This window comes from Nuphar pumila, chromosome 12 (assembly GCF_984573655.1).
Source record: "Nuphar pumila chromosome 12, dmNupPumi1.hap1.1, whole genome shotgun sequence".
Classification (NCBI taxonomy): domain Eukaryota; kingdom Viridiplantae; phylum Streptophyta; class Magnoliopsida; order Nymphaeales; family Nymphaeaceae; genus Nuphar; species Nuphar pumila.
Window position 1 is genome coordinate 6,374,966 of NC_143260.1, and position 22,639 is coordinate 6,397,604.

Genomic DNA, 22,639 nt, shown 5'->3' on the forward strand with positions numbered 1-22,639 from the left:
CATATTATGGTCAACCATACATAAGCTGGATCTCGATCCACAGAAAGTGCTTGATTACTCATTGGGGAGTCTGACTGGGGACATGATCACACATGGGAGTCTGGACTACTGGGCTTGGACGACCATACCCGGGTCAATAGTTGGTCTGGTTGGGCAGACCTAGGCCCAGACAAGCATAGTATGATCAGGTTCGTCGAGTCGTCTTCTGTCTCCGCTACATAAATTGTCGTTACGACGTGCTTGGAATGCAGCGCTACCTTTAATACATGGTTGTTGTCTGTAACACGATAAGCTTTCCTCATCGGACACACTCCAGCGATGAAAAGCCCGAACTGAACGCCCAGGATGAGTTCTAGTTTATCCCTTGATTACTCAATTGACCATTAGTTATTCAAGTAACACTCGTAAAAAAACAACCTTCACTAACAATAACATAATAACAATGAAAATTATAATGGACGGGCATGAATAAATACAAAACACAATTACAAGCATCTTCTTTTCGCTCGCGAAGGAGCTATGCCTTCGCGGTTGAATTCATCTTCACCTTTTTTCATAAAAATTAGCAAAAGAGTCGGCTGATGCTGCAGAACTTTCAGTATTTTTTGGTGAATGTGTGCGACTGATTGACATTGAAAATTCCAAATGCAGTTAGACCAAAACTAATCTCAGCACCTCTGCAACCATGGCAACAATTCTGCTTTTGCTCGCTTTTCCCTGTAAAATAATTTTGTAGGACTGTACAATTATATGTTGGCCATAAAAATCATCTGAATCTATGGTGCTATTATTGGTCAGAACTCTCCAGCTCTCTAAATCTTTGGTCCCAATCTCTGGCTTCATAGTCTTGATCAGAGAAGTCCTTGTCAGTACTGTAAATAATGCGATCACGTCCAATAACTGTCCGGCGTGCCATGTCACGTGCACTAGCAAGCTGTAGATTGCATGGAAATGCAGAGGAAGATTACAGTCAAAAGGCAGAAATGAGCAAAAACTGGGAAGGGAGAGATTGGCCCAGACTGATTTACTAATAAGATACCCTGATATGTTAAAGAATTTCACTTTAACCACCGATCCGATCAGAGGAAAAATTGGGACTATTGTATTGAATCTCTTAATAGCAGTATCAATCCAACACACGACTAAAATATGAATCCAGGCTGGCTCAGCTCATGAATAGCTAAATGACAAGCTGGAAGGCACCAACTTAGTGCAACCAGGCATCAACTTAGATCTGGATCGTTGAAGATTGTGTCCAACATAAAAACAGAGTACACCATGATCATCAGGACTTTTCGTTTGCTTGACTCAAAAAAAAGAAGCCAAAACAACCAACCAGACTTCCACAATATATTCTTATCCGTTTCTTTCATCTACATTATAGTGGATGAAACCATTTAGCACTATATTCTAGATCTGGAAAGCACAATCAGCCTCTATCAATTTCAACATCATTCAAGCTTTAATTTTGTCAAGTTTTTACTTTTTAACAGGGACATTTCTTGAATGGGAAAGATAGAGATCTGGGAAAGTAACCGAAAATATGAAAGAATGGTAAATTTGTTGAAGAAAAATAAAACACCCTTGTAATCATTCGATGTAATTTACCTTTTGTCTGAGTGACAGGTCAGGCAATTCAAGTGCCCGAGCCCACTGTTCTCTCGCCTTGTTCCTTTTGTCAATTTCCATATTTGTCTTTCTTACAAGAAACCACCGAAACAGTGGAATTGCGAAAAAGGAGGCTGCATAAATCTGCACATTCAGAAGAAATTCATGATCATTGATCTTTCTATTGAAAAGTCTTAAAGAAGAACCATTTAAAGAAAAAGAGAAATTATGGCAGGTTGTCATTCTGACACAAAAGAGCGAGAGCGAGAGAGAGGTGGGGAATATTGATTCTCTGAGCTAGAAGAACTAATCCAAAGAAGTTCCAACCTTGGCCATTTGATCATAGCCTGTGTTAGGATTTCTTCTGGCCTTCAGATGAATAAAAGTAGCAAGACGTAGGGCATTGTTCACTCTTCTCATATAGTCCACCGTGTGGCCTGGCCTGTTTGGGTTGGTATTTTGAGCACCTGCCTCTACCATTGATGAACCATGGGTTGGTCAAATGGCTTGTGATCTGCTGACAGACCAACCGAGTGATTTGCACTTGTAAAAAGGTGAGCAGTCTGCAGGCTGTCTGTCCCCAGCCTATTTGGGCCAGGCCTGGACTGAGGTTTTGCGCTCCAGCCTGGCACATCCTTCTGACTAACCATGTTTGCCCATTGACAGACTTGTTGGCCCATCACTTTTATGGGCCAAGCTGGGCTAGGCCAGCCTGTTTCCCATCCCTTCATATAGCAATTGTGCCAGATATCTTGAGTTGATAAGGATGGCTCATCTCAAATCATACAAATCAGTCATGTGGATGGCTTAGATGAGTGATCAGTAGTTTGATTACTTAGATATGGTTGCTTGTGTGATGGCTGAAGTAGTTACTCTATGCACGTTACAAACTGGTAGGAGTCCCCAAAACAAAGGCAACAATTCTAACACTAGAATGAACATATAGACGCAAAATAACATGGTGAATTATGCTCTGTGAACTTGTAGAATAAATGTAATGCTAATAAATATGTTGGAAGTTCTTGAGCATTCCTCCTCAAACGACAGACTGTTTACTATAAACTCATAAAAAACAATCAGAGGTGAGGTATGGTTAAAAGAAACATCAAATTTCACCTGAAGTAGTGGAAATATGTCCATGACAAATGAAATAAATCCTCCCCGTGTGATACCTACATTCCTTTAAATAAAAAATTTGTATTGTCAGCTACAACCATCGAGTACTATACAACTACATACAAAATAATGACCAAGAACGAGAAAACATACTTTAACATGCTGCTTAAAACAATAACTCCAACCAGGTTCAGGGCACCCAAACCGATAACCATAGCCCTTTCTGACTTTCCTGTTTTACTGCAATGCCACATCACAGATCAGAAAAATGAAAATACATGGCTAAAAGCAAAACATAATCTACTAATATTGTATGGTCAAAACTATTATACACCTCTGCAGGTAATTTCTCGACTAGCTAAGAGATTAGCAGTGTCATCCATTACGGATCGCCTCACCCGGATCTGGATCCGATCCAAAGGACACGTCCGAGAGTTCCCATCAGAGTAGACGTCTTAGAGTCCCAGCTTGAGTAGGACTGAAGGACGTCCCTCCTTGTGGGAGTCCAGCTCCCCTTGGGATTCCCTCTCTCTCTGTCTCTTGAACTCATTATTTCCTTAGACTCTTAATTCTTAGGTTTCTATTTGTTTTTAGGACTCCTTGTTAGACACCATAAATAGGTGTCATTATTCTGATTAAGAATCAATGAAGTTTATTGAGTGAATTCTCTATTCTCCATTATTGTTCTTGTTTATGTTAGATTTAGGTTTTCTTAGGTTCCTGCATAAAGAAAGAAGACAAGAAAAAAGTTTGGGTTGAACTCTCACGATTCCTAATATGGAAAAATCGTGTCTCATTGTGACTATTTATATTCACTTTACACTAAAAGACATATTTACTAAAACACTCTTATTAACACAAAATACAAGAAGACTAATAAAGGGTATTTTAAGAACACAATATATAATAAAATACAATAGAGAACTAAGAGACGTAAACAGTAAACAGTGACGTGCGTGATATGGATCTGGATCAAGATCCAAATCCGACCACCTCAAACCTCATGCTCTAATAGCCTCCCTCAAGTTGTACATGGTTAACAACCACGGACAACTTGCTTCTTAAATACCAAAACCTGATCTTTATGAGGCCTTTGGTGAACAAGTCCCTCACTTGGTCTTCAGTCCGGAGATAGCTAGTTTCAATCTCCTGATCCTCCACTTTCTAGCAAAAGAGTGACTTGAGGATAACCTCTCCCAAATCATACAACATGTGTCTAATCCATGTCATATCAGTTACAACTGCAGCTATGGAATCAGCCTTTATACTAGACCTCGCCACAGCCTTTTGTTTCTTACTATTCCATGAGACTAAATTTTTTCCAAGAAAAACACAGTATCCAGAAACAGACCTTCTCTCATCAGAATCTCCTACCCAGTCGGCATCTGAATAAGTCGTAACCATTAACATATTTTTATGTGGTGCCCTATTTCTGTAAAACAAGCCATATCCAACAGTGCCCTTTAAATATCTCAAAATTCTTTTCACACCCTCCATATGTGATGTTCTAGGCTGATGCATGAATTGTGACACCTGATTAACAACAAAAACAATACATGAATGAGTGAAAGTGAGATATTGCAGCATTCCAACTAGGATTCTGAAGTGTGTTGGGTCATGAAACAATTCTCCACCATTTGTGCCAAATCTCTGATGAATAGGAACTGGGGTTGCAGCAGGTTTACAATCTTTCATGCCTGTTTTATTTCGGAGATCCATCATGTATTTTTGTTGAGTTAAAATAAGGGAATCAGCTCGCCAATCTACCTCTATCCCAAGAAAATACCGTAACAGACCAAGATCTTCCATCTTAAAATTTTTGTACAAGAACCACTTCACTTCTTCAATATGTTCACTTTATATCATCAACATAAATTAGTAACACAATGATAAAATTGTTACCTTTGTAAATGAAAAGTAAATGATCTAATGAGGACCGAGTAAAACCATAGCCTTGAATTGTAACCGAAAAACTCTCAAACCAAGACCTTGAAGTTTGCTTCAATCCATAAATAGCGCTTTTTAACCTGCAAACATGAGTTTTTGAATCTTTTTCACGATACCTTGATGGTTGCTCCATATAAACTTCCTCCTTAAGATGTCTATGTAAGAACACAACACATTTTTTACATCCAACCGACTTAGTTTTCAGCCATGATTAACTGCTAGAGAAAGGATGATCTGTATAGTGCCTATTTTGACAAGAGGACTGAAGGTCTCATCATAATCATGCTCATACTCTTGAGTGAATCCTTTTGTTACTAAGCGAGCTTTATATCTCTCGATAGTTTCATTGGGTTTATATTTTATTTTATAGACACATTTTGAACCAACTACATTTTTATCAGGCGATTTTTTCACTATCTTCCATGTTTGACATTCATGCAAGGCCTGTATTTCTTCATTCATAGCTTCTATACACCTATTTGACTGCACTGCATGCTGAAATGTTTTGGGTTCTTGATGTTGTGCGATTTGAGTAAAAGAAGCACTGAAAATCTATACTGAAATTTTCATAACTCACTCATCTTTCGATCATATGTCTCACTCTGCTTGATCTTAATATTGACTGAAGTTGTCTCTCTTGATATGACGATTGTTGTTGTTCTTGCAAAACTGGCTGGCTTTGATTACGTCTTGTATAAACGCATCCCTCTTTGAATCTTCCTGATGTGCTTTCTACGTTGCCTGAATTAGTTTCTATGTCACAATCTAATTCAACTAGTAGATCTTCTAAGATATCTTGACTTTGATCAGGAAAAAAATCTGGTTGTTGTACCCTATCATTCATGGTTGAAAATAGGCTATTATCCAGCCAAAGCTGATATACTTCAATATTATTTTTGTCCCGCAAAACATTAATGGTTAGTGCAACTTTAATTCTGCCTTACTTGGAATCATAGTACTTGTAACTTTTGTAATCATCAGCATATCCAACAAAACGACAAACATGGGCTTTATCCTAAAATTTGTTTCTCAACTGGCTGCCCACATGAACATAACACACACATCCAAATGCCTTTAACTCATTATAATTTGGGTGCTTCCTGTATAACATAAAATAGGGAGAATTGTTTTGCAAAAGTTTCATAGGCTATCTGTTTATAACATATACAGCGGTATAAAATGCCTCGGTTCATAACTTTATGGGAACTTTACTCTCGTGAATCATGGGCATCACACTCTCTAAAATACGGTAATACTTCTTTCAGCAATGTCATTTTGTTAAAGTGTCTGCGGGCATGAAACCAGAGTTGTCAGTCGGAGAAGCAGGGGCGGGAAGCGAGGCACTTCCAAAATTTTAGGAAGCGGAAAGCGCAGAACGACTTAGAAGTGAACTAGGAATCATCTCGAAAATGACCTAGAAAGAGAGGAAAAAGCAAAAAAAAAGAAAAAAAAGAAAAATGAAAATGAAAACACTTTTTTTGTGCTTCTCAGCACGTTTCGAAAGCGCCATGTTTTGTGCTTCTGAAATGCGCTTTGAGAAAGAACATGAAACTCCTCGACCAATTCCATTGTTCTGTAAAAATTCAACAAATTCCTTTGACGATGCATTCACCACCACCATCATACTGGAGATTTAGAATATTTGATGAAAATTGAGAATCAACATTGGCCAAAATGCTTTAAACACACCAAAAGCATCAGACTTATGCTTTAAGAAAAATATCCAAAAGTAACAAGTGTCGTGGGCCTATTTCTTCAATAGGCCAGTGCAGTGCAACGGTCCTTCCTTACCGCCGGAAGCCTTTCAATCGCTCGCTTGCCGTTGTAGAAGCTTTGATAATAGAGAGTGTAAGAGAGTGAGAGAGAATAGAGAGGGAGATAAATTGCAATCACTTGAAAGTAATCACAACAAGAGTGAACAAAAGAAAGCTCAACGAATTTGCATTCATTCACAATTTTGCCCACAAACTCACTACAGTTCAAATCTACGGGCAAAATTGTGAATGAATGCAAATGCGTTGAGCTTTCTTTTGTTCACCCTCGTGATAACTTTCAAGTGATTGCAATTTCTCGCCCTCTCTATTCTCTCTCGCTCTCTTGCACTCTCTATTATCAAATCTTCCGCAGTGGCAAGCGAGTGATAGAAAGGCTTGCGGTGATAAGAAAGGACTGTCGCACCGCACTGGCATATTAAAGAAATAGGCATGTGACAATTGGCATCAGAGCAAAAAGATCCACGGAGACCTTGTTCATTGTATGCGACATTGAAGATGACAGAGATGGTTTATCTTGTTTACGCAAATTTGCACAGCTTAAGTGTGGTTGACCGAACACAAAAGCAAGATGTTGGCAGGATGGTATGGGACATCTTGATCATGGTAAGCAGAAGTTCAAGATTGTTGTTCAGTTGACTAAGAGAATGTAAATAAGACAGATTCCTACCAGTTGTGTGTTATGCTCACAAGTGGAGCGTGACATTTGTCTTGTGCATGCAGAGAATGCACGTTGGATTCGGCTAGATGGATTTGCACATTTGAGTACGGAAGACTCAATTACACTTCTATATTCTCTCCCAAGATTGTAGGTTAGCGAAGTGCCCATGTTGAGTAGAATGCTCACTATTTTGGTCTCTTGAGTTAGCAGTTCGTTTGTGAATTGTGTGCGAAAAAAGTTGTTGTTCGTGGCTCGTCGGTTCCTGCGTGAACATTTTACTGACTCCAAAAGAGACTTATAGTGTGTTGGCTCCGGGAGGAAAGTTGCAGTGTTGGGCAAAGTTGCCCTTGTGAGGACGAGTGCCCAGGAAGACACTTTGAATGACCACTTTGAGGTGATACGCAAGAAGGCGTCTCCCACACGAGGACTAGTTTGGACCATTGAAAAATCGTAAGTTGGTGCTCTAAGGGAGTTGATATTCATGCGGCACACATTGGTGGTTGTCTTTCTCTGCGAGGACCATGAAGGGCTTGGAATTGCCCTTATTGGAGTTGGAAGGCACCCCAGTCATGAGCATAAAGACGGCAAGTTTGTCATGCGGACGAGGATGACTTGCTTGTGTTTGGGACTACACTGGATCCCACGAGCAAAGAATGCTCGTTGTTAATAAAACGAAAGACCGGTCTAAGTGATCAAAGGCACGTTAAGGAATGGGACTTAGCGTGTTGAAGGTTGTGGCGATGGTAGATGAAAACCAGAACAAGTTTAGTAGAGTGATGAATACAAGTAAACCAAAGATAAGTACAAAGGAAAACAGACATATCAGTCAAGACTGTGTTCTTACCTGCATAGGCATTGTCGAGGACGACAATGGTTTGGGTGGGGGAGAATGTCTCGGACCGAGCTTTCAGAATGGAGTATGTGTAGTGTGGAGCTCTATTGAGTGAAAAATGCATCGAGTGTAGGAACGTGCGGTATGTGTTGGCTTGATCGGTGACGTGCGGTAGCACGCGATAAGCATCGATATCATCGTTAGTGCATCGATGTATGGCGGCATAGACGTGGAGCGTTGTTTGGTTAAGCAGTGCCAGCGGATCAGAGGATATTGCCTTTGGAGATTTGGTTAAGGACCTCTTGGCTTACAGGATGTCCCACGCATAGCGGTTGGACGCACGGGGATAGGTTTGGGTTAGGGTTAATTCTCCCAGGAATCACATTAGGTGATTCCAACAGAGTATGGTGACTCGAGGCTAGGCAAGTGAATGCCAAGGCACCGGCGAATGAGTCTAGGTGGTGCTCTTCGCTATGGTGTTCAATCATCAATTGATCTTCGGACTGGGAGCTGCAAGGTCTTGTTCCTTCAATGGCGAGGTTTGGCGTAGCATGCGCATGGAATCGCAATACTCTCCATGGCACGCAAGGCTAAGGCAAAGTTTATGCCTTTTTCGGAAGTGATAGCTGGCATGAGACAGCTATGCACTAAGTGGCATGGACTACATAGAATACGCATCTGAAGATGCTCTTGATCAGCTTCCGCTAGGCAGTTGCGCAGGGCTAATAAAAATGATTCAGCACATGGAAAGGTGTTGGTATGCGGCCTTTGTCCATTAGGCTGGCCAGATTGGGCAATTTAGCGTGTTGCAAGTTTGCGAAGCATTCTATACCCGTGACAAATTAGTTACGAGTGAGCGACTGAAAGTCTTACGGCAGTAAGAAAGGACCGTCGAGTCGCACTGGCCTATGAAAGCGATAGGCCCGTGACACGATCAATAAATGATACATAATATTTGCTACCAGAAGAGGAAGAAAGTAGAGATGGTACCCAAACGTCGGAATGAATAATATCAAAAGATTTAAAGCTCTTTTATTATATGAATTAAATGGCAAAATATGACTTACAAACTTGACAACTAAGACATAGACTATCACAAGACTCTTCAGCCAAGACGGATTTGAGTAACAATTTATTTGAAACTAATCTTTCAAGAAAAACTCCACCACAATGACCTAACCTACTATGCCAAACATTTGACTGACTGGACTTTGAAATACTGAAAACACAAGTAGAGGACTCGGGCTTTGAGTGACTATCCAATGTAGCTCGAGCAGTCAAGGGATCTTCTTTAAAGACGTAGATGTTGCCACATCTTTCTCCCTTGGCGAGCGTCTTCCTCGTTTGAAGATCCTTGACATACACAGAAGATGAAGTAAATTCAACATACGAATTGGTATCATCAACAAGCTCAGAAACAGAGACTATTCTTTTTACATTAAGGAAACACAATACATCAGACAACTAGACAGAATGTGACTTAGACAAAAGAAGGACAATATCTCCGGAGTGTGTAATGGGGTGGCATCTACCATCTCCAGTGACAATGTTATTTTTACTAGAATAAAGAATTAGTTTGGAGAATTTACCTGCATCACCTGTAACATGGCTGACAGCTCCTAAATCAACATACCAAACACCCTGATCGTTTTGCTTGAAACTGAGTCCGGAAAGGGCAGCCAATAAAAAATCCTTGTCAAGGTCAGTTTGCCTCTTGTTTTGCCCTTGATCCTTAGATAAATATTTGGCTTTATCTTCAGGATTGTACCTCGGATCATCTTTGAACCAAAATTTTGCTTTTACATGTCATTTTTTCTTGCAAATGTAGCATGTAGGAATGTTATTATTGAATGCACATCTTCCCCTAAAGAGATGTAGGGAGTAAGAAGAATTTTTCGGCCTCTCCGATTGTAACCTCTGCCTCTACCACGTCCTCCTCTACGTCCACGACCTAAAAAGGATCCTATAAACAACACATCATGGGAATCTGCTTCAGTCTTTTCTGTATCGAACATCCCCTTCAACATCTCATAACTGAGGAGTTTGGCTTTCAGGTCATCAAAAGTACAAACGGTCCCAATATATTGTAAAGTAGTGGACAACACATGGAATTTGAGTCCCAAGCCAACTATAGCTAGATGAATTTTGTCCTTCTCTAACACTTGACATCCAATTAACTCTAGTTGATATGTAATGGACTTGATCTTGTTGAAATATTCCATAATAGACATGGAAGACTCCTTCAACATCAGAAATTCTCTTTTCAAGTACATGATCTTGGCCTCTGAAATATGTAAGTAGGTTTGTTGTAATGTATTTTATAATGTCATCGCAGTGCAATCATATGAAATTCCCACCAATACCTCCTAAGATAAGGTCAAAGTGACGCAGGCCACTAAGGCTTGATCTTTTTTCATCCAGTTGACAAAATCTGGATTTTTGACGGTCCTCATTGCAGTTACAACCCCTTTGTCACCTTTATCTTCCTTCATAAGAAACTTAGATGGAGACCAATTGATCCATCAAAGTTTTTCAAAAATTAGTTGGCCAAGAAAGTTAGTAGAGATGGATCCTGAAGAGGAACTTGAATCCATGACATGTGAATAAAGAATCAATGCAAAAGGAACAAAACAGTACAGCAAATAATTAAAGAAGAAAATAAGATAATCAATAACTAAGATGCAAAAAATGAGCGACAGTAATTTGCAGCAATAACAGTCACGTCCCTTTTTTTTTGCAGAAAGGAACGTGAATAGTAAATCAGATATGCCGCTGCAAATAGAATATTTTAATGAAATCACGCGTCAAGGTCAACTTGGAATCCCTTTTTTTGTTGAATGACGCAAAACAGGAATCGCTGGCCTTAGGTGACTCCAATCTGTTTTTCAGATCTGATATTTTTTTTTCAGATCTAATAAATCTGGTTAGGCAAGAAAGATGCGACCCAAAACACAAACGAGCCAAAATTTATAAAAAAAAAAATTTAATCCGACATCCTAGGGAGAAAAGAAAGAGTCAAGAAATAAGCAGATCCAATTTGAAGGAGAAGAAATAAAGAGAAAATGAAGATAAAGAGAGATTAGGGAATCGAGAAATACAAATATATGATTTAAGAATCAAGAACCAAGAGAAGAGACACAGATTTGAGAGAAAAGGAAAGAAAAGAGAGGAAGAGAAAAGAAAAGAAAACTCCATTGTTACCTGGAGAAAGAAAGATCGAATCTTGAAGGTCACCAAGATTTTCTAGCCCCACTCTGAATCATGGCATTGATACCATGTTAGATTTAGGTTTTCTGAGGTTCTTGCGAAGAGAAAGAAGACAAGAGAAAAGTTTGGGCTGAACTCCACGATTCGCAATATAGGAAAATTGTGCCTCATTGTGACTCTTTATATTCACTTTATACTAAAATACATCTTTACTAACACAAAACACAAGACTAATAAAGGGTATTTTAGGAACACAATATATAATAAAATACAATAGGGGACTAATAAAATACAATAGGGAACTAGGAGACATGATCAGTAGTGACGTGAGTGATATGGATCTGGATCAAGATCTAGATCTGACCACCACACGCTCTCATAGTTTCCACCTTCGAGGGATAGAAATTCTCCCTCTACACACCCCTACCTTCTTCTCCATGCAAGACGCCAACTAGGAGAGAACAATATTCTCTCTCCTATCTGTCGACGCCCCCCTACTAGGATTCACGCCTAGCCCTCATCTACGCCAGAGCAGGTTTTTCCGCAAAGCCAAGATTGGACGGATCAACCTCTAGTGTGCATCAACAAGGACTAACGCCCTTCAAAGTTTCAACCAAGTGCAATCTAACCCTTGTGATTCTTTCTGGGTTTAGGCCATAAGCGTCACCCGAGATCCCCTCTGAGGGACGAGCAATCCTTTTCCCAGCAACGTGCTAGGCGTGAAGCTGATTTTTGTCTCAACCCAGACCAAGATCAAGTTCTTGGATCACTAGTGGATTTGTCGACGCTTTTGGGAGCGTTTGATCATCCCAGGCATGTGGCTAATTACACCTTGTGGCCCGAGTGATCAAACTTGTGTGCACGAGCCTTGTTCCTAGTAGGTTGAGTGTGTGAGGTGTTCTTGTTCCATTGTGAGCCTTTGGTACCCGTTCTTGAATCTGTATCTGCCCTAAATTTTTCAAGAATGACATGGGCTCAGGACCAAATTGGCGAGCTCAGCACGAACATGCAAGCTCGTGACAATCACTTTAAGGAAAGGCTTACCAGGATGAACGAATGCATAGATGCATTAAATGGCAAGTTGGTCGAGTGTTTTCAACATGTGCTTACTATTTTGGACTCCATGCAAAACCGTGGAGGCTAGGGCAGCCCTTCAGGGCATCGCGGTAGGTCGGGCACCAACGACGCAGAGATAGGATCCATGCAAGGATCCTACCCCGTCCGCCAACCTTGGATGGACTTCCCAAAGTTCACTGGTGAAGACCCCACCAGTTTGGTATTCTGCGTGAAGCAATACTTCAAGATTGCCAAAATGCCGGAGGAAGATCAGGTCACCTTTACCCCAATCCACTTAGAGGACGAGACCATCCACTGGTACCATTGGCTCGAGATGCAGAATGGTACGCTTCCTAATGAGGCCTCCCGAATTTTGGTGATACGGTTTGGCCCCTCTGCCTATGCCAACCACCATGTTACGTTGTCCAAGATCTGCCAACAGGCAGCATCATGGAATACTAGGCGGAGTTTGAACTGTTAAGCAACCTCGTGACTAACCGGTCCTATGAGTCCTTAATCGGTATGTTCATAGTCGGCCTCAAGCTAAACCTTCAAATCGAGGTCCAAGCCGCGAGGCCCACCTCCTTAACTCAAGCATTTGAGTTGGCATGTGTGGCCGAGGAGAAGTTGTCTTAGCAGAGACCTGGGCCAAAGGCAGGATGCGTCCAATCAGAGGTACAAATCCTAGGGGAACAGGGTTACTAGCAAGACCGGCCCGAGGGTTGCACACGAGACTAAGCGTGATCGGCCTGCAGATCGCGCCAGGGAACAGTACCCTCACACCGGGTGAAAGTTAGATTGCCCCTTAGTGCAGGTGAAACGGTGAGCAGATGGACGAGTTTTGTCGGAAGGGACTATTACAATTGTGATGAAGTATGGGTCAAGAGCCACCGGTGCAAGGCCCTTAACCTGTACCTATGCGACAGTGAACCCGAGGACAGTGAGGATAGCGAGACCCAGTTGGAAGATGCAGGTGACGTCGTACTGGAAGAGATTTTGGAGATCTCGTATCACGCCCTAACTAGCATCGAGGTACCACAGATGATGCAAGTACCTGGGAGAATCGGCCAGGTGAGTATCTCAGTCATGATTAACACCTGGTCAACGCACAATTTCTTGTGCGCTCAGGCAACCAAAAGAGACAAGTGTGGAACAACACCCCAACATTCCTTTGAGGTGGTAGTTGAGAACGAAAACAAGTTGAGATGCAATGCTCGTTGCCCTGAAATCTGACTCGAGATCCAGGGAATCGTTTGACTACAGACATGTACGTGCTTTCGATAAAGGGCACGGTATCATATTGGGGATGCAGTGGCTGCAATCCCTGGGGTCAATACTGAGTCTAAGCAACTCGCCAAAGTGGTCCACGAGGGCCTGTTGCAGATATACGTGATGATGACAATGGACAGGAAACCTTGCTCCAAGAGTTTGGCCCTGTATTTGAGGAGTCGAAAGGTCTATCACCCTCATGGTCACACGATCACACGATATCCATCGCGTTGGGAGCCAAACCGGCAAACCTTCGACCGTACCGATACGCACACGTCCAAAAGTTGGAGACGGAGCGTCTGGTGAGGGAGATGCTCAAGGACAATATCATCCAGGCCAGCAAGAGTTCATACCCTTCTCCGATTCTATTGGTGAAGAAAAAGGATGGATCATGGTGGTTCTCTATCCCTTAATTAGATCACGGTTAAGGACAAGTACCTGATCCCTGTGATCAATGAGTTATTGGACGAGTTGCATGTGGCTCACTACTTTTCGAAGCTAGATCTCTAGTCTGGCTATCATAAGATACGAATGGCCCCAGAGGATGTTACAAAGACGGCATTTCGAACTCATGACGAACACTATGAGTTCCTGGTGATACCCTTCGGCCTCACCAATACCCTACCACGTTCTAAGGTCTCGTGAACGACATCTTCAGGGCCTATCTACGCAGGTTCATATTGGTCTTCTTCAACGACATTCTTATATGCAGCACTTGTGGATTGCCCTGGACACCCTCACCAAGCACCAGTTGTATGCCCGATGCTCCAAGTGCAATTTCAGGTAGACACGTGTCGAGTGCTTAGGACACGTCATCTCGAGGGAGGGGTAGGGATGGCAGTGGACCGGGGCAGGTGTGGGGGAGCAAGGTCTCCACCTCCACCCCCGCCTTGTCCCCATCCCTTCCCTGGGTAGTTTAATAAACAATGAAATTTTGAACTTATTTCAAAACATATATATATATAAAGGATTGGGTATTTTATATATTAAGTTGGGTGAACATTGAAATTTTAAAACACACACATATATATAATAGAATTTATATGTATTTTTATAAAATAAATAAAAGTATTTTAGTCATTTTATTAATGGGGATCAGGGGCAGGGCGAGGCGAGGCGAGGCGGGGCGGAGGAAAGCGTAAGTCCATCCCAGCATGGGTCTTGACTTTCACCTTCATCCCCGGTTCACTCCACATTTCATGCCCTCTATCCACGCCCCAAATGGGGTGGGTTAGGATGGATACATGTTTCCCCCTGTCCACTGCTATCCCTAGAGAGGAGGTGGAGGTTGACCGCGACAAGATCAAAGCCATGCAGAGTTGGTCGGTTCTCCAATCTACCAATGGAATGCAGGGTTTCTTTTGGTCTTAGAGGGTACTACAACAAGTTTGTGTGGGGATATGGGCAGATCGCCCACCCCTGAATGTCCTATTGAAGAAGGGGGCCATCGGCTGGAATGAAGAAGCTGCCAGTGCCTTTGAGTCTTTGAAAGATGCCATGACTCACGCTCCTGTATTGGCCCTACCTGATTTTACGAAGTAGTTCATGGTGGAGACGGACACGTCAAGGATGGGAGTAGGAGTTGTCCTCACGCAGGAGGAGCACCCCCTAGCCTATTTCAGTAGGGTGATCGCGGAGGGAAAACGTGAACTCTCGACGTACGAGAAATTTCTAGCTATTATCCTCGTTGTGGGCAAGTGGCGAACGTACTTGATTGGTTGGCACTTCGTGGTCCGCACAGACCTCATAGCTTGAAGTACATGCTCAAGCAGAGGATGAGTACCCCGACTCGACAGAAGTGGATCTCGAAGTTCCTCGGCTATGACTTTGACATTCAGTATCGCAAGGACGCTAGCAATTGGGTTGCAAATGTGCTCTCGCGATGCAGACAGGAGGGTGAGCTCTCGTACTTCAGCATGGCAACGGTGACGTTTCTATTCTTGGACGACCTTCGACGACAATATGACACCCACAACTTTCTCTCCACTATCAATGCACAAATCCAGAAAGGGGAGGCTCCGAGATTCGAGATTCTGAGACGCTTGGTGATGCACCACGGGTATATAGTAGTCCCACCCGAATCAGGACTTACAGGATTATTGATAGAGCAGTACAAGGCTACCCCATCAGTAGGCCACGAGGGAGTTCAGCGAACGTACCGATAGTGAGCCGAGAGGTCACATGGTCAGGAATGAAGAAGCAGGTGTGTTGGCTAGTTGGGCAGTGTGATGTGTCAGAGGGTCAAGTACGAGGCTGCCTCGCCCAGCGGATTACTGCAGCCCTTGTTCGTACCCGACCGCGTATGGGAGGACATCTCAATGGGCTTTCGTTCGTCTAGGGAAGGTCCACAATTTTGGTAGTAGTGGACCAATTGACCAACAATGTTCCATCCCTACACCGCAAGACCATAGTCGAGTTGTTCATACGGGAGGTGTTTCGTCTGCACGGTATGCCTCGCACTATAGTCAGTGATCGTGATCCCTTGTTCATCAACATGTTTTGGGTAGAGGGCCGAAGCAAGCAATAAGTATTGCATACCATCTTCAGACAAAGGTGTTGAATTGTTGCCTTGAGGACTACCTTCGTGCATTCGTGGGTGATCGACCCAGGTCTTGGGTGAGGCTCATGCCCTGAGCCGAGTGATCTTACAACACGGCCTACCATTCAGCGATACAGGCGACTCTGTTTCAGACCGTGTGTGGAAAGTCACCTCCCACCATTGCGAATTATGTTCGAGGTGCGGTACGGACAAATGTCATGGAAGCCTCGTTGCTCGAGTGAGATCAGTTATTACGGTTACTACGGCACAACATGACTAATGCCCTAAGAAACATCGCCCACGACAGTTTCAAGTGGGCAACCGCATACTCCTCCGATTGTTGTCCCACCGGCAAGGCATCGTCTGATGTGTGTCATTATAATTTGGCACCTCGATCCTGGAGTAGATCGATACGATGACCTATCGTTTAGACATGCATGTCGGAGTTCAAGTCCACCCCATGTTCAATGTCTCGCGTTTGAAACCCTACAAGGGTGAACCACCAAATAAACCTCCAGACCTGCCTCGAGAAAGCATCACAGCCCCAACCCACTCGCATACTATGCAAACGGTGATGCAAAAAAGATGGTCGTCTAGTCACTAAGATACTCCTCCAGTGGAGCGGAAGCAGAATAGACGAAGCAATATGGGAAGAAGAGGATCGAATTTTAACCCATTTTTTGGAGTTCTTGCCTTGAAGACAAGGCGAGTTTAAGAGTGGTGGATTGTTACGGACTGCCCCAAGTCTGCCAAGGAGGACCCGATTCCCACGATCCGTCACCCATATCTGGATCCGGTCAAGAGGAGTCGTCACAGAGTGACGATAAGAGGAAACGTCCCAAAGTCCCAGCTCGAGCAGGACTGGACACCCTTCCTTGTGGGAGTCCTACATCACTTGGGATTCCCTCTCTTGAACTCATTACATTCTTGGACTCTTAATTCTTAGGTTTCTATTTGTATTTAGGATTCCTTGTTAGACACTATAAATAGGTGTCATTATTCTGATTAAAAATCAATGAAGTTTATTGAGTGAACTTTCTATTCTACGTTCTTGTTCTTGTTCTTGTTTCCACCTTCTCCCTCCATACGCTCCTACATTCTTCTCCAGGCAGGACAACCACCAAGAGAGAACAATATTCTCTCTCCTATCTGCTGACAGCCCGCCAGATCCGCCCCTCCATAAGGCGGGTCCTAACATCATCATGTATGGAGGAGATAAAATTATGTCCTTGTTATGTATAGTTTCATAGGCACAGTAATGCAATTCAAATACAAAATTTATTTTATCAATAGTAAATCACATATTCCTGTCAATGACAACAATATTGTACAAGACCCACCAAGTACATTTACTTATCCTTGAAAGAAACTGACAGCACTTTTGTTTGTTTTTTCTAACTTGGGTAAGATGGAAAAAAATAGGATCTGAATGCCTTGGAAAATACAGGAATACCTTGTTTCCATGGATTTTATAATTATATCTTTTTCTCATAATGCAGTTCACTGATTTTGTTTTGATAAATTTCAAATATTTTAGCAACTGCTATTGGTATATGTATTCTAGACATTTATTGTTCTATAACAGAAACCGCTAGACACAGTTCTTTCAGAAATGAAGGGAGATCTTCTCAACAAATAAGCAACTTCAAAGCTCAAGAAACTTTTAGGAACTCCAAATCCTTTAATTAGAATAGCTTCAGTAATAACAGTCTTGTCACATGCATTCTGTCATAATCAACAATGTGCAATCAAGGCAGAAAAACCCGGCCTCAACAGTGGTCACTAGATGATGAAAGGTGTTAAAGTACAGTCATGTAAATAGGGAACTATATCTCTCAAACAAAGCACATGATGCTAGTTTCAATTCATACATGTTCAGCATACGTTCATAACCAACAAAGATATGCACTAAGTAAATAGGTAAATGCAAATATATCTAGACTGCCGACATGTATAGAAAAGCCACCCCCTTATCAAGTCATTTGAGTTGACAGAGCAACCAACAGGCTCCTGTAGAAACCAACATCCTAGCAGCCCTTTGTGGGAGCTAATTGAAGGAAATAAGTTGAACCCTAGATCCTAGAAACAATTAATATCCCAAAAGAATCTGATGAACTAACAGGTTGAACGTGACATATTTATCATAACCCACATATAACAGAATTTAAGATAAGCACCAGCAAGCAGTAAGAGTAGACTTATTGTCATTTTATTGTGCAACGCAATTGACTAGGCTGTTCAAATAATATATTCTAAAACAGAGAAAAGCAACCTGAATGGCCATTGCCTCTCCTTGAAGAATTTCTCAATTCCTCCAACCCACTCATTCCACCTTCTCCCAACATACTCCTTTCTTCCAACCCCTGGAGATGAGGCAGTTCTTTGTAGTGATGGAAACTTGTAGAGAATGTTACCCTGCAAACAAAACTTGTGCTAAAAAATACATATAGAAAAATAATGGACAACTTTGTGAAGAAAGAGCTATACCACTACAATTTTCAGCAAGGCCATTTTAAGTACTAAATGATGTTTATAATCCAAAACAAACGTGTTAAAATTTGACTTTCATTCACCTTGAGATAGCCCAAATTGCATTATATACTACAGGATGACAATACATTAAAAAATGAACAGTACAGGAAGGCCAAAAGAAAATATGCTTCCCTCTATATGCAAGGTATGTGATGTCACACATTTCACAAAACAAGAATGTCAAAAGCTCAGAGAAAACAGCAAGACCAAAGATGAGAATATAACTACAGATATGACAGTAGCCAAATAAATCTGAAAATCAGGAAAAATTTTGTTTCTTATGGGAATCATTGCATGTCTATTAACCTGCACATGCACATTCAAACACATACACGCCACAAAGAATGCAACATCAGTGTGTAGCAGTTGCATGTGCATGCTCCTATCCTTCCAAAATAGTTTCTGATGCTAATCTTAAATGAAAAAGGCGAAACTGCATTTGGGTTTTAAGCTGATTTCTAAGAGAGTGAGAGACAGCAAGAGAAATTAAAAACAAAAACTACAAAAATAAACGAGAGAAAGAGAGAGAACATACAAAAATAGATTGAAACCCACTGGGTGTTGACTTAGATTTTTAGGTGATAAAAATGAAAAAGGCATTTCAAGAAAGAAAAGGAAACCTTGTTTATTATCATGGCTTCCCACAGTCAATATTCTTAGTGATATGTGATAACAATATTGTTTATTGAATGAAAACTTTTTAACAGGGTAGAAATGTAAACCTTCAACCGCTTAAAAGTGGGAGACAGAGAACAAGGTAGCGATTGATTTATCAAAGACCTCAATAAAAGCTTACAACTGCCTCAATCCATGTTTATAATAGAATACTTGATTGAAAGGACTGTATTGACATACCTGAAAGCAGCAAAACATTATTTTTCATTTACACTTATCACCAGGATTTGATTGTAAGAGATGGGAATGTCATGATACATAAATTTCTATATGCAACTACTTACCTTCTAGATCTCAAATTCCAAAATATGGTCCAAACTTGTCTAATCAAAATTAGGTAGTAATAAATCCTTTTTCACAAGAGTCAATGTCCACTCTTGCTTATGTCTCTCTGCACATATACGATGCACAAAGGCAGATAGATCACCAATAGAAAAGTGTAATGAAATATGCGGAAAAGCAAAGAGTGCACTAAGCACTTACAACATCTACTAATGAACAAACAAAGAGGGGCTAATACCCAAACCCACAAGAGACAACACAACATAAAAATATAAATGCCTCTTATTGAAAGAGAGAGAGCTCTCAAGAGTAAGAAATACAAGAGGGGAGCACCCCTATTTATACACAAGAGAAGGAGAGGGAGAGGGCCAAGAGGCCTTAAAAGGAGAGCCACCTAGGGGGCTACCCATGTAGTCGTTGGGAGCCCCCAACGGTCACTAATGTGACCGTTGGAGGCCCCATCGACTACATGGTGGGGCCCCTTTTTAGTGAGCAAAAAACAAAAAAATAAAAAATACATTTTACAAAAAAAATAAAGAGAAAAATAAACTAAGAAAAACAAGTACCCCTATCGGGTACTTGTGAAATGACAGAAATACCCCTATCGGGTATTATATATATATATATATATATGAATTACATATAATTTAACACCCTCCCTCAAGCTTTACGGGGATATAACCGAAAGCTTGTTAAGGAGAAACAAAAACCGAGGAGCCGCAAGAGCCTTAGTGAAGAAGTCTGCCAACTGGTACTCTGATGTGACGTAAGGTAGTGCTATAGTTCCTCTTAGGTATTCATCTCGAACGTAATGGAAGTCCATCTCAATATGTTTAGTACGCTCATGGAAGGTGTGATTGCTTGCAATATAGATTGCGCTTTTGTTGTCACAACACATCTTCGAAGGAGTAGAGATGACAATGTCCATATCACTGAGGAGGCTTCTTAGCCACACAAGTTCCATGGTTGTAGTGGCCATAGCACGATATTCTGCTTCCGTCGAGGACAATGATACTTTGTGTTGCTTCTTGCATCTCCACGAAATCATAGAGTCACCTAAGAAAACACAAAAACCGGTAGTTGAGACACGCTCATTGGGATTTCCTCCCCAATCTGCATCAGTATAAGCAATTAAATCAAGTGACGAGGCAGAAGAAAGAAAAACTCCCTTAGTTATGGTATTTTTGATATATCTGACAATCCTTAAGACTGCACTCATGTGCACGGTTGTAGGTGCATGTTGAAACTGACTGACAAAGTGGACGGCATGAGCAATATCTGGCCGTGTGATGGATAGGTAGGTTAGAGACCCAACAAGTTGCCGGTAGGGAGTAGGATCCTCGAGAAGTGTTCCATCTTCCAACCTTAATTTTGCATTAATGACTTCTGGGGTTTCTGTCTTCTTGTCATCGGAGATACCCGATTTGGAACAGATGTCAGCAGCAAGTTTCATCTGAGAGAGAATGTACCCTCGAGGAGAGTACGCCACTTCAATTCCTAAAAAATATCTTAAGAAACCAAGGTCAGACATATCAAAATTTTCTTTCAAAACCTTTTTAATATCATTAATACCTTGCTCATCACTTCCTGTGATGATCATATCATCAACATAAAGTAGTAAAATAACTACAGAAGACCCTACACTTTTCACAAACAAAGCAGTGTCAGTATAACATGAACGAAAATTTAAACTTGTCATTACATTACTAAATCTATCATGCCAAGCCTTTAAAGCTTGTTTTAAACCATATAATGCCTTTTTAAGTTTAAGAATTTTATTTTTATCAATACATACTCCTGGTGGGGGATCCATGTAAACTTCTTCATTTAATTCGCCATTTAGAAATGCATTCTTAACATCAAGTTGATAGATAGGCCATTTCTTTACAGATGCAATAGCAATAAGAGTCCTAACACTAGTCATTCTAGCAACAGGTGCGAAGGTTTCTTCATAATCTATACCATATTCCTGAGCATATCCTTTAGCTACTAATCGTGCTTTATAACGTTCTAATGAACCATCACTCTTGGTTTTAATTTTGAAGACCCATCTACATCCTATTGATTTCTTTCCAGTGGGTAACGAAGTTATTTCCCAAGTTTTTGCTTTTTCAAGGGCACTAAGCTCTAAGTTCATGGCTTCAACCCATTGGGGAATATTTTTGGCCTCATTATAGTGTGAAGGTTCATGAAATGAATGTAATGCAATTAGACATGCTCTATATCTAGGAGTTAGGGACTCATAGGAAACAAACCTATTTGGAGGATTGGAGATCCGACTGGATCTCCTTAAAGATGTTTCTTCAATGTCGGATCCTTGAGAGTATTTTTCTAAGGCACTTATCTGAGTTTGTTGACCACGCCTAACATAAGTTTGGATTGGTCTATTATTCTCATTTACAGCATTATCAAGAGGGATTTCCTCTAGGTCATTCAAAGACTCATTAGAGATTTCCTCTTCTTGAGGAGTCTCATCTTCTTGAGATAGAAGATCAAATAAAAAAGTATATTCACTTTCGTCAATATCTTTAGTTTTCACAAAACCATTTTCATTTTCCAAAAATGTTACATCTTTGGATACATAGAGTTTGTTATTTTTCAAGTCAAAACATCTAAAACCCTTTTGATTTTCTCCATAACCCAAGAAGACACATTCAATAGCTTTAGGAGATAATTTGTCCCGTTTATGAGTAAGGACAAAACATTTACATCCAAACACTCTTAATCTATTGAAGTCAGGTGTTCTTTCAAATAGTTTTTCGTATGGAGATGTATTTTGTAAGGATGAAGATATCATTCTATTTATTAAATAAGTTGAGGTTAAGGCCGCTTCGGCCCAAAAATTCTTTGGAATTTCTTTGGAAATAAGGAGTGTCCTAGTGGTTTCCATGATATGTCCATGCTTTCTTTCGGCCAAGCCGTTTTGTTGAGGAGTCCTAGGACACGATCTTTGATAACAAATCCCATTTACTTCTAAATAGTTGTGAAATTCATTTGATAAATATTCTCCACCCGAATCGGATCTAAGAGTAGAGATATTACTTGAAAATTGATTTTTAACTATCATATGAAATTTTTTAAAAAACTCAAAGACTTCGGATTTTAAATTGAGAAAGTAGATCCATACATACCTAGTATAGTCA

The 22,639-nt window shown here is 41.0% G+C and overlaps 1 protein-coding gene across 1 annotated transcript in view; it reads right to left on the bottom strand.

The window, feature by feature from the left end:
* Positions 1 to 405: 405 nt before the first annotated feature.
* The window catches only part of LOC149819805 (uncharacterized protein At5g03900, chloroplastic-like), a 38,278-nt gene continuing 16,044 nt past the window's right edge, over positions 406 to 22,639 (bottom strand). The window contains exons 9-13 of the mRNA XM_089982364.1: positions 18,280 to 18,422; positions 2,878 to 2,964; positions 2,725 to 2,788; positions 1,609 to 1,752; positions 406 to 934 (exon numbers count right to left, since the gene is read on the bottom strand). Of these exons, the coding sequence (XP_089838490.1) occupies positions 788 to 934; positions 1,609 to 1,752; positions 2,725 to 2,788; positions 2,878 to 2,964; positions 18,280 to 18,422 (585 nt within the window). The 3' untranslated portion in view covers positions 406 to 787. The remainder of the gene's footprint in view (positions 935 to 1,608; positions 1,753 to 2,724; positions 2,789 to 2,877; positions 2,965 to 18,279; positions 18,423 to 22,639) is intronic.